The sequence below is a fragment of the Microtus oregoni genome, unplaced genomic scaffold (assembly GCF_018167655.1).
Source record: "Microtus oregoni isolate MIOR12 unplaced genomic scaffold, Mior012 000029F_ref0000214, whole genome shotgun sequence".
Classification (NCBI taxonomy): Eukaryota; Metazoa; Chordata; class Mammalia; order Rodentia; family Cricetidae; genus Microtus; species Microtus oregoni.
Window position 1 is genome coordinate 16,174,159 of NW_024543088.1, and position 13,607 is coordinate 16,187,765.

General features: G+C 42.4%; 1 protein-coding gene across 1 annotated transcript in view; it reads right to left on the reverse strand.

Annotated features, from left to right (window-relative positions):
- The window catches only part of Fbn3 (fibrillin 3), a 74,832-nt gene that overhangs the window by 39,223 nt on the left and 22,002 nt on the right, over nt 1–13,607 (reverse strand). Inside the window, 7 exon segments of the mRNA XM_041677721.1 lie at nt 6,028–6,150; nt 7,806–7,928; nt 8,031–8,156; nt 9,077–9,199; nt 9,376–9,498; nt 10,912–11,037; nt 13,395–13,568. Of these exon segments, the coding sequence (XP_041533655.1) occupies nt 6,028–6,150; nt 7,806–7,928; nt 8,031–8,156; nt 9,077–9,199; nt 9,376–9,498; nt 10,912–11,037; nt 13,395–13,568 (918 nt within the window).

The window sequence follows — 13,607 nt, forward strand, 5'->3', positions numbered from 1 at the left end:
AAAGGATTTTGGGGCCTTTAAAGCTCAGATCAGCGTCCTTGGAAGAATGGGTCTTGCATACACTCAATGTTGATACATTTGATTATGGCACTGAAGCATGGGTAGAAGAAGCAATTTCCAATGGTAAAAGGAGACACCAGAATACCAAATGTTTTAATTGTGGCAAAATGGGTCATATGAAAAGGAATTGTAGACAACGGATTTTCAGAAATAATAATAATAATGCATCTTTCAGAAATAATAATAATAATAATAATAATAATAATAATGCATCTTCTAGAAATAACAGAAATAGGACTCAGCCTTCAGGTTTAGGTAGAAGATGTGGAAAAGGCAGACATTGGACAAATGAATGCAGGTCTACAAGAGATAGACAAGGCAACCTCATACAGTTGGGAAACGTAAGAGGGGGGCCTCACAGGCCCCTATGGCAAACATGGTTCAGTCATTTCTAGTTTCTGCAGAGAACGTGCCTCATCAGGACAATTAGGAAGCCCCATGCCTATTGTTATAAGCAATAATGATCAGAAAGATAAGTTACGTGTGTTTTGGCAAACTTCTATAAATGATCAAAGACCTAAACTGAGAGTGTGTGTAAATGGCATTTTTATTACTGGCCTGCTGGACACGGGTGCTGATGTAAGTATCATTACCCCAGAATCTTGGCATCCGTGCTGGCCTCCTCAGAATGTAAATGTTCAGCTCCTGGGAATTGGAACCCTATCTCGAGTAAGGCAGAGCACGAGATGGGTTGAATGTATAGGGCTAGAGGGACAAATAGGAAAATTAAGGCCATATGTAGCCAATATCGCAATGAATTTATGGGGTCGTGACCTATTACAAAAATGGAATACCAAAATTAATATTCCTGCTACTTCTAGAGCCTATATTTCTGAGAATAATATTAAAAGATATTACAAATGGAGAAAACCGGCCATTCGGGCTGTACAAGAACAAGCAATTGATGTCCCTTCAGAGATACCAACAGCCTTGCCTCTAAAATGGTTGACTGAGAAACCAATATGGACAAAGCAATGGCCTTTAGCTGAGGAAAAGTTACAGGCTTTAGAACAGCTGGTACAAGAACAATTAGATGCTGGACATATAGAGGAATCTACCAGCCCTTGGAATTCTCCTGTATTTGTGGTTAAGAAAAAATCAGGTAAATGGAGAATGGTGACAGATCTCAGGGCCATCAACAAGGTTATTCAACCTATGGGCCCTCTGCAGTCCGGAATTCCTTTGCCCTCTTTATTACCAAAAGGATGGCCTCTCATAGTTATTGATTTAAAGGATTGTTTTTTCACTATACCTTTGCAAAAAGAAGATAGAGAAAAATTTGCCTTCACAGTGCCTACTTATAACAATTCTCAACCTTCGAGGAGGTACCACTGGACCGTTCTCCCCCAGGGTATGTTAAATAGCCCCTCCCTGTGCCAATATTTTGTGAACCAACCATTGCAAATAATACACAAGAAATTTCCCAAATCTATAGTATACCATTACACGGACGACATTTTGTTATCTGATTCAAACATGGATACCTTGAACAGACTGTTTGAAGAAATAAAGATACTTTTACCTAAATGGGGATTGCAAATCGCTCCTGAAAAGATTCAGAAGGGAGATTCTGTTAATTATTTAGGTTATAAAATAGGTTTGCAAAAAATTAAGACACAAAAAGCACAAATCAGGAGAGATCGCCTACGGACTCTTAATGACTTTCAAAGACTGTTAGGAGACATTTCCAGTCTACGACCAGCTATTGGAATAACACCTGATCTAATAATTCATTTGAACAAAACCTTGGATGGTGATAAAGATTTAAACAGTCCCAGAGAATTAACAGCTGAAGCAGAAAAGGAACTGACAATGATTGAGGAAAAATTACAACAGGCACATGTGAACAGGGTGAATCCAGAGCTCGATTGTATTCTCGTCATACTACCATCAAAAATTTCTCCTACAGGAATTTTAATGCAGAGAGATGATATTATTTTGGAATGGCTCTTTGTAGCACATAAACCAAGTAAGAAACTGAAAACTTATGTGGAAAAAGTCTCTGAGTTAATTATAAAAGGCAAGCTGAGACTTCGTCAACTAGCAGGCATAGACCCAGCAGAAATTATAGTGCCTTTCACTGCTGATGAACTAAAGAAATTATGGGAAGATAATGAACCATGGCAAAGAGCTTGTGCTAATTTTTTGGGAGACATTAATAACAACTATCCAAAAAGCAAGAGGCTTAACTTCATAAAGAGAACTTCTTGGATTCTTCCTCGAATCGTCCGTGATGCTCCAATAACTGGAGCCCGTACATTCTATACTGATGCCAATAAATCAGGGAAGGCAGGTTACAAATCAGAAGACTTGGGTAAGGTGGAACAAAGTCCGTATAATTCTGTCCAGAAGGCGGAATTATATGCCATTCTTATGGTGCTAAGGGATTTTAAAGAACCTATTAATATAGTCACTGATTCACAATATGCAGAAAGAGTTATTTTACATATTGAAACTGCTGAATTTATACCTGATGATACAGAATTAACCTCATTGTTTCTCCAGGTTCAAGATTTGATCAGGAACAGGCTTTGCCCTATGTACATAACACACATCCGATCCCATACGGGTCTGCCAGGTCCTCTAGCACAAGGTAATGCAGAAATTGATCAATTATTGAATGGTAGTGTGCTACAAGCCTCTGAATTTCATAAAAAAACATCATGTTAATAGCAAAGGTTTGAAGAAAGAGTTTTCAATTACATGGCAACAAGCTAAGGAGATTGTAAAGAAATGCCCTACTTGCTCTTTATATAACCAAATGCCACTGCCTGCAGGGACTAATCCAAAGGGCACCCAAAGGAATGAAATCTGGCAGATGGATGTGTTCCACTTTGCAGAATTTGGCAAATTAAAATATGTTCATCACACCATTGACACTTATTGAGGCTTTCAGTGGGCAACTGCTTTAAGTTCAGAAAAAGCTGATTCAGTAATCACTCATTTATTAGAAGTCATGGCTATCATGGGTATACCTACACAAATAAAGACGGATAATGGTCCTGCTTATGTCTCTAGGAAAATGAAACGGTTTTTTGATTATTACAATATCAAGCATGTTACAGGTATACCATACAATCCTACAGGTCAAGCAGTCATAGAAAGATCAAATCGAACTATAAAGGATATGTTGAACAAACAGAAAGGGGTGGAAAACACCCCCAGAAATAGGTTACATAATGCTTTGTTAACCTTGAATTTTCTCAACGCTAATGAGAAGGGAACAACGGCTGCAGAAAGACATTGGATAATGAAAAAGTCTACTGAACTAAATCAACCAGTTTATTTCAAGGATGTGCTTGACCTCACAATGGAAGCCAGGAGATGTGCTACGTTGGGGAAGGGGTTTTGCTCTTATCTCCACAGGTGAGGAAAAATTGTGGATACCGTCAAAATTAATAAAGGTTCGGTTTGAAGAAGAGAAGCCACTTGGAAAAGATAAATAGCAATTCATTCACAAGGATGGTGAGCATACTGATGGTAAGAAATACAGATAGGTTGGGGGCAGTGTTCTTTTCTTATCTCCATAGGAAAATACTCATCTTCAAAGAAATTAAGGGACCCTGAATATTTAATTACTGATGGATGGACATATTTTTGTAAGTATTAATTATATATATATATATATATGTCTTATTAAACATTTCTTTATAAATATGTAGAGCTGGTTTTGAAGTTGGACTCTGGCTCAGTCCCTCTCCAATTCCAAGCCTGTTAATAAGAGAAAAACCCAGAGTTTCTGGAGTTTCTGTCTCATGTCAAGAGCCATGATATGGGACAGAAAGAAATATGAGTTTAGAAAACATCTTTGCTTTTCTCCATATCTATCATACTTTTCATTGAATATATCTATCATGCCTTTCATTGAAAATATATATGTATGTCTATATGATTAATGTTTAAGTTTTTCACAATGAACAATGAGATTTTCCTGAAGTGACCTTTGAAGTTTCCAGGAAGAAGATGGGGCCCCACAACAACAACTCTCCCTGGTTGATATGACATCATGATACTGATAGCGCTACTACAAGACCTGTTTTGGATACCAGCTGCACAAGACGATCCCAACTTGGTTAGCTGAAATGGTGCACATCTTGTACAACATTCTGGCCAGACCTCCACAAAATACTCAGAGACTATTTGCAATTTTAAAAGACATTGATCCTGAAATTTAACCATCATTTTACTTTCACGGGATCCCCCAGAAAGAACGTCGCCCCCATGACAGCTGGAAGTAATTCTAGAGGACAACGTCCCCTCTCCCAGTAAAGTTTACCCCTGGGTTTAGGGACATCATTTAGGGATTGGGAGGCTGGGGAAGGAATTTTATAAGCTCAGGGATCATTTTGAAAAAAAAAAAGAGGTAATGATGGGATAATAGATTTATAATTGTGAGTTACTGTTTTTAGACAAATATATTGGTATCGATTCTTGTATATTGATACAAAGTTAAATTATATTGACTATTGTATGCATGCATGTTTCTATCTCTGTTTAAAACATTTTTTATGTGTTGACATATATTGTATTGATAAATATATATTGTATATATTTACCATATTGCAGTGTACATTTCTACCTCTGATTAAGATACTTACATAATGTTTGAGTATTGATATATATTTACCATATTGCAATGTATATTTGTACAGTGTTTATATTTGGAGGTCATTATCCTCATTTGTTACACAGTTGCTTATTGTCTTAGTCTTTAAGTTAGATAGATATTGAGAATTATATAGATCAATAGTCATCTAAGTTTGTCATTTATAATTAGACGAATCAGGTTCTCTAGATATATAGAGATTATACTCAGTATAGATAGATAATCTTCGACCTCTTCAAGGAGCTGTAGAAAATGGCCTTTAATCTAACTCAGAGTTTCATGATAGTGAGACACAATTGCTCCTGGCAACACCGCTCTATTCCCGAGAGAATGTTGAGCACCAAAGACACTCCATCTGGAGCCTTTCTATTTGGCAGAACTGGCCTTTGGGCAAAGAAATGCCCATACCTCAACCACTGACAGAGATACAGAGCGTGCATCAATGGATAAAACAGGACTGTCATATCCTGCCAAGACAGGGTAAGATAGTTTTGAAAAGTTCCTTGCCTTTAATAATGGTATGTCAGTTATGTTAGGCCTTAGCCAAAATTGGTTGACTCAACATTGCAAACGAGACTTTGGGTGATTGCCCAGGTAGTCAGTTGTCTCTGTCAATTGTTGCACATTTTGGATATATCTCGTTTGTTGAGTAGTGTTTATTCCCTTCTCAGATCTTTGATGGAGTTGAAGATTATATAACTGTAGTTACTCTCTACATTATTTGGACTCCTTGAGATAGAATGTTTAGCAAAGCTTTTGTTCTCAATATTGTTTGTTATATTTATTATTTGTTGTTATTGTATATAGTTGTATTTGGTTTGGTTCTGTCTTATTTAGACAAAAAGGGGAGATGTAGGGATAAGTCCCGCCCCTTGGGGGGCATGTTCGCCTCGGGCTAATGTTTGCCTATAAATTTGGCGAGCGTGCTCCCAGCTGTCGCTTCTGCTTTCCTGGTCTCCGCAGGAACGGTGGTTCTGTAAGTCTGTTTCTACATTAAAGATATATATATATATATATATATATATATATATATATATTTACAATCTGTCTGCATTCGTTTACGCCGTTACAGTAACAACTGTGTATGCCTCCATATAAGCCTGCATGTTTGTATGTAGTGGTTGAATATATTCCTGAATGGGCAGGGAAGGTATGCATGTGTGTAAAATTTTGAGTGCATGTGACCATGTGTGTCTGGTCCAGAAGGCAGTATCACAACAGATGACTTCTCAGCCCATACTTGTCCTGCATGTTGGGAGCAGGAAAATCTACACAAGTTGACATCCAAGGTGACCCAGGCCATAGCCCTGCCAGTAATACCGACTCCTGAGTTACCCAGCTGTTGCCAGGTGTGTACTCACCAACACAGCCGGTCCCACTGGGGGTAAGCTGAAAGTCCTGGGGGCAGTTGCAGAGGTAGCTGCCAGGGGTGTTAACACACAGGCCATTGATGCAGTTCACAGGATTTGCACACTCGTCGACATCTGTGAGGCACACACACCATCATCTGCTAAGAGACCTCACTGTACACCATCCCTCCCTTTCTCCTGAGTGGCCATAGATTTCAATGGGCCCACTCAGGTGCTGGAGTATGAATCTTTGTTGTTCCCTTGGAGGGAGCCAAAGAGGACATGGCCTTAAGAGTCTGCCTTGGCCATTCAGCAATCTCCCTTCCTCTGCTCAGTTCCATTTGGCCTAGGTTTATCCTCTTCCACACTCTTCATTCCTGAGTTTCCCAAGCCAACATATGAAACTAAGATGAGAAAACACCTTTGATTGAGGTGTTGGAAAACCACGCTGAAGGCCCAACGTGGCCAGTGTTTATTTGTATCAATAAAGTTTTATTGACACATGACTAAGCCCATATATTTACATATTATCTGCAGGAAAGCTAGTGGTGGCAAAAGACACCTAGAAAGAATGCAGAAAAATTTCACCACCTGTTATTAAAGATACGGGTAGGGGGCCATTTAGCAGATGTGGTGCAGAGGGCACTTCATTTGTCCACTGCATTTGCTCAGGAGATGATGAGAGGGCAATTGTGATGGTCACTTCTAATAACCAACTGAATATCACCTAGATTAACATGGGAAGAGAGTTTCAGTGAGAGACTGTCTCCATTGGATTGGTCTGGGGCATGTCTGTGGGAGTTGTATTAGTTAAATTAATTGATGTGGGAAGATGAAGTTGTACCATTCCTAAGCACTCTTAGAGGAGTAGAGAAATGAAGCTTCTTTGCATAAGCATAAAAGCAAGCATGCATGAATTTATTTTCCACACATTTATTCTCTCTCTGCTCTTTGATGTGAATGTGATATGATTTGCTGTCTCAAGATCCTGCTGCTATGGTTTGCCCACAGTGGTAGACTTGGGGGTGGAAACTGACTTCTTTCCTTTCTCTCCTAAGTTGTTTGCTTTCAGGATACTTTATCAACCAACAGAAATGAAACTACACAGCAATGATCACAATGATTAAAAACAGGAAGTGGGGGTGGAAAGATGGCTCAGTAGTAGAGAGTATTTGTTGCTATTGCAAAGGACCTAAGTTCTGTTTCCAGCACCCACATGGTGGCTCACAACCGTCTGTAATTCCAGTTCCAGGGGAGTCCCTCTTCTGTTCTCCATGGGCACCTGGCATACATGTGGTGTACATACACACATTCAGGGAAAGCTCTCATACATATAAAATAATAAATCTAAAAATAAAATTTTAAAATAAAGGAGTGATGAGGGCTGAAGAAGCTGCCTATGTGGGTAAGAACACTTGTTGTACAAGCACAAAGGCCTGGGTTCAAATTCTCAGCACCAATGTAAAAAGCTTGAATGTTCTCCTGCAACACTAGGGCTAATAGTGGAGACAGGAGGATTGCTCCAGCTTTCTGGCTGTCAGCTTTGCTCCAGGATCAGCTACAGAGCCTGACTCAGGGGGATAAGGTGGAGCATGATAGAGCAGGATGCCTGACATCCTCCTCTGGACTCATGCATATTTACCCACTTGTATCCCAGACACATATACATAGGTACATACCCCTAAATACACACATATGCACAAAAGGGGGTAGTGGAAACTATTTTAGAAGAGAAGTCAAGGTGGGTGTAGGGGGACACGGCTTGCTCCCCAGCCAGGGTGACTCCATACCTGTGCAGTTGCTTCCAGTTTTGTCCAGTTCATAGCCATCTTCACAAATGCAGCGGAACATTCCAGGCAGGTTTTCACAGTTCCCGAACATGCACAGGTTCCCAAGAGCACACTCGTCCACATCTGTAGGGACCTCATTTCAGCCTACCATGTTTGATGGTATGCTCTGGAAACTAGCCCCCTGTATACACCCACTGTCTTGGACAGGGCTAGGCTGAGACTTACCCCAGCAAGCTCGCTGGTTCTTGGTAGGGTTGAAGCCTATATCACATTCACAGTGGTACCCGCCAGCTACATTGAGGCACTGTCCATTAGCACAGAGGCCCACATTCTCCATGCATTCATCCTTGTCTGAGAAAGCACAGGGCTGAGAACCAACTGGGTTAGGACCCACATTGAATGGGCAGGAAGTGCCTTGGATTTAACCATTTACTTTCATCCAGAATCTCAGGTGAGAACCCCGGGAACTCAGATGCTAACTCTGAATAGGCAGATAACCAAGATGGGGGATTCGGAGTGAAAAGGGGACCCCTGACATGTAGAGTCCAGTTGGATGCACACAGAGTCACAGTCAAGGAAGCAAGAGGATTAAATTGACTACACTGGTGTAGATCATAAGGAAAAGCTAATAATGAAAGAATTGGGGAGCAAAAAGCCTGCGGAGATAGCTCAGGTGGTAAATTCTTGCTACACCAACATACGAATCAGAATTTGACCTCCAGCACCCAGATGGAAAAAGCCAGGTGTGGTAGCACAAATGTGTGATCCATTCTGGGGAGATGGAGATCTATGAATCCCTGGAGTTCAATGGCCAACCAATATAGCTTAATTGGTGAGTCCTAGGGGTCCCAACCAGAAAAAATGCCTCCAAACAAAGCAAAACAAAACAAACGAACAACAATAATAACAACAACAACCCAACCCAAACCAACCAATAGACCAGCCAAACGAAAACCCATAACTAACCACCATCCCAAGGTGATTGTCTCCTGAGGAAGGAACTTGAAGTTAACCTCTGGCCTCTACATGTACTCACATATATGTGTGCCTGCACACGTGTGCCTCCTCCCACACATCTGTGCACACCCACAAGGTCATAACAAGAATTTTTTTAAAAATCAGAAAAAAAGTGGTAACCAAAAGAGGGGACAGGTGGGCATGCAGAGAGTGGCTCTGCGAGCTAAGGACGTAGACCCTCTAGTACCCATGGGGCAGGGGAGGACAACTTTGGCACCGTGGTTGTCGCATTCAGGCCCTGCCCTCCGCCTCACCTTCACAGAATAAGCCATCTCCAACAAATCCTGGTCGGCAGGTGCAGTGGTGGGAGCCCAGGGTATTGAGGCAGTCAGCTTCCGGAGCACAACGATGCTGCTGGATCGCGCATTCATCCAGGTCTGCAGCAGACAGAGCCGGGATCCCCTGGTATGGACTGAGGCTGTGGGGAGGCTGACTCTCCACTCCCAGACCCACATGGTTCCCACATCCCGTCTCCTAGTCTCCAGCCGTCACCCTGCCTTGCCTTCCATCGACCTCTTCACCTTTCAGGGATGTTCTGCCCCTAGGTACTCACCGTGGCATTTGAAGCCATCCCCAGTCCAGCCTGGGTGGCATCTACAGAAGAAACTCCCAGGGATATTGAGACAGGAGGCGTGCCTGTCACAGTTGTGTTTTTTAAACTCACATTCGTCCACATCTGAGGGGAGAGGGAACAGTGGTAGGAAGCAGCCACAGCAGGGAAGACTCAGAGAAGCAATGATAGAAAAACAGATGGAAGACTGGCCTTCCCAAGGACCTTCGGTTTTCTCCTACAGCCCAAGAAAGAAGCCTCAAGGCCACCGGATCTGACTTACAGTGGCCCTCAGAGATGATTGGAAATGTCAGGCAGCACAAGAGACTCATGTAGGCATTAAGTGCAATTATCCAATGAACAGTTATACCAAGATTCCAGGCTTTCCAATTCTGAATCAGTGTGAGCCACTGTTTACTAAATAAACGTTTTTCTATATAATTCCCCACTTTGACTTACATGAACATATTTTATTTTTCATCCACCAATCAATTCATTTTCTAAGGTTAGTTATCTATCATCTGTCTGTCATCCATCCTTCATTTTTTTTAGGTATCTATTTATCTATCCGTCTGTCTATCATCTTTCATCCATCACTTTTTAATGAAGGTTATATATATCATCCATCCACCTATTACAATCTGAATGTCTGTCTTCATAAAGCCTGGCCATTGAACTCAGGGATTTGCACACTCCAAGCAGGGTCTCTAGCAGAGCCATACCCAAGCCCATTATTTTGTTGTTTTGAGACAGACATGGTTTCACTATGTAGAACACATACATGAGAGAGAGAGAGAGAGAGAGAGAGAGAGAGAGAGAGAGAAAGAAAGAGAGAGAGGGGGCGAGAGAGAGAGAGCGAGAGAGCGAGAGAGCGAGAGAGAGAGAGAGAGAGAGAGAATATTATGACCTCTCACATCTATGAAGGTGACTTTAGTTAAAGATGATCTTTGGAGATGCCACTAAGTTACAGTATTATCATGGTTTGTTTTGCATCCTGGTTCAATCAGCTCTTCTAAGAGGGGAATTTGGGCACAGAAAGACGAGAAGACTACCAGGCAAATATGAAGGCAGCTGTGGGTGTAATGTTCTTATGAATCAAATTCTACCACAGTCTGCCAACAACAACCAGAAGTTAGAGAGATGCCTAGGGCAGGTCCTTTCTCTGTACCAAGAAGAAACCTACCCATCCCCTGATTCCAGCCTTCTAGCTGTCATTCTGGATAGAGAAAATATCCTGGGGTTCGAAGTTTGATCTGAGATGTGAATTCTCTTACTGGTTAGATGTTTAAATGCTAATCCATGTATCATGCAAAAACCATCTGGCTTGCTTGCTTTGGGAATGCTGCTCTCTCCTTTGGGGTTCCCTCCATTGAGCTCTTTAAGAGGCTCCCAGGGTGCTTTATTGTTGAGAGGTTTCATTAGTGGAAACGGTAAGAACGAGTCTCGTTGCCTTCTATCCTAAGGCATGGAGACAGTGCTAATGATCTTCAAGCTGGCTCTTTGGATCTCTCCGGCTCCAGCTGGCTGACTTTCACTCACCAGAGCAGCCTGGAGCTCCCTTCCTGATGGCATAGCCCAGCTGGCAATGACAGGTAAAGGATCCTTTTGTGTTCTCACAGTTCCCATGGAGACAGAGGTGGGGATTCATGTCACACTCATTCACATCTGTGGTGAGGACAGGGTCTGGGTTATGTGGGTAGAGTGATGGCAGAGGAATAGGGCCAGGGCTAGGGCAGGGAGGCAGGAGAGTAGTTGCCACACAGCAGATTCTCCTACTAGGCTGTGTGGGTGTCTGCAAAGAAAAGTGTGATGGTTAGTTTTGATTGTCAACTTGTCACAACCTAGCATTACCTAGGAAGACATCCTCAGGGAAGGACTGTCTACACTGGGTTGGCTTGTGTAGGGGAAGCCCAGCCAATCACCTTGCTTCAAGGGCGGGATCCCCCGAGGTTATTTTTTACTTATAAAGATTTGGGGGCGGGCATGCTCCCTGCGTTTCCTTATGTTTTCCTGTTCTCTGCGGGAACCTCGGTTTTGTATGTCCTCCCCTTATTAAAGCTGAATATTTTATAATAAATTCTGTCTGCCATTCTTTTACGCCGAAACAGGCCTGTGAGCATATCTGTAGGGGACTGTCGTAAGTTTACTAATGTGGAAAGACCCAGATCACTGTGGGTGGTCCTGAACTAGGTAAGAGTGGAGACACGGAGACGAGCAAGGCAGCACGTGAGCATGCAGGTACTCACGTCTCTCAGCTGTTAACTATGCATGTGACATGACCACCCTGTATCTGAAGTTCCTGCCTTGACCTCCCACACAGAGAGATGAATTCCAACATGAAATTATAAGCTACAATAGACTCCTTTAACCCCTACATTGATTTTTGTTGGGGTTTGTATCACAGCAACAGAAACAAATTACTAACACAGGTTGAGCGCTCCCTCTAGGACCAGCATTAGATAGTGAGTCAGGCTGATCCAAGGTTTTCTCAAATGCCCCAATGAAAGGACAAACGGGACCTAGCTCTGTGTCCTTGCCCAGTGGCAGACTTACCAAGGTTCAGTCTGGGTCTAGGGTTAACACCTCAAAAGAGTGAAGGTTTTAGTTCCTGGAAACTTGACTTTTTCCTCTGAAGATACTGTAGTTACTAGTCCCAAGGCTGCTGTATGTTCAGATTGTGATGAAGTTGAGATCTACTGCGTTCCCTTTGTGTAACATGGCTTGATTAGCTTCATGCAATGAAGATCCCATTGTATGATGCTCCCTTTGTGTAACATGGCTTGATTAGCTTCACGCTGACTTCATCCCACTGTACAATGGCTTTGTGCTGACTCTGTTCCGTCGCCTGCCTTGAAAACTATATATAAGATGTTGTCCTTCCTAATAAACTCGATTGGTATGAGACATAGCTAGTATAAGACCTCTTGGTCCTAAACTTTCTTGTTGTCTTTATCTTCTGGTCCCCTGGTCTTCTCCCTCAGGCTACTGTCACTGAAGAACGACCTGCTGGCTCAGGTCAGGGTATTTATAAGTCTTCTATGAGCATTTCACAGTGCATTTTTCATGGAACACAACTTACATGTGTTCCCCAAAGTAATACATGTTCAAATATATGTAACAAGGGCTGCATTTAACCAAGATATCCAGGTTTTCTTCTCTGGTCCTCACAGCTTAAGCAGAGGAAAGAGGCCCCACACACTCAGCTGCCTTTCACAAAGCTAGCCAGGTTTGTCAATGCATTTATGCTAACTTGTATTTGGATGGTGTGCTGGGGTGTCTAACCCTTGGCTTATAGACTACATGTAGGATAGTTATGAGTGTGGCCCCAAATAAAATTATAAACTTACTTAAAACTCTTAGAGAATTGGCTTGAAAAGTTTTGGGGGTGACTAATGGAATTCAATGGTTCTGGAGTTTGAACTTCATAGGTGATGTCCTGTCATGTTAAAAAGCAGGACATGCCTTTTGGGTAGAAGTGTTGCCTCAGTTGTATTTCTCATTAGCACCTTCTGAAAGATATTCTCTGACATTCCTCCTAGCTGAAACTCTCAGGATCTACTGGGTTAGAAAGCCTTTGGTGGGCTTGTTACCACCGGGGACTTGTCTGCTCTAGCTCAGCTCTGCCCTGACAAGGCGCCCAGTATGCGTCTACTCCCCAGGAGGAAGAACTGCCTGTGGCCTGGTGAAGACGGATTTGTGCTATCCAAAGAGCTTTGGGAAGGTCTTCAAACAGAGATCAGCACACAGTTATGTTCTGAACAATGCTCAACACCTTTAGTTAAACCAACCAACCAACCAACCAACCAACCAACCAAACAACCAACCACCCTTTGCTTGTAGTTATTAGTGCATAGCCTGTGGAACAAGCATAGGTCTCTGATAGGTGTTGGGCATATGGTGAATGTTAAATGCAGAGGGGAATAAAAAAGTTGGGGGCAGGTCTCTGTTTCTATGACAGGATCACACAGGCTATGGAGAGGTGTGTTCAGGTGTGTCCCTAACCACCAGCCCCTGCTGCTTACCTACACAAATCTTCATGTCCGGTGAGACTGAGAAGCCATCATAGCAAATGCAATGGTAAGATCCCGGCACATTGGTACACTGGCCTTCTCCACAGATGCCTAGGTTGTCTTCACATTCATCCACATCTTGAGAAGCAAGGATAGGGGATGGGTTGAAGGGGGACAGGGACATAGGAAGAGTTCAGGATCCTTCCCAGGGCTTGGATATTTGGG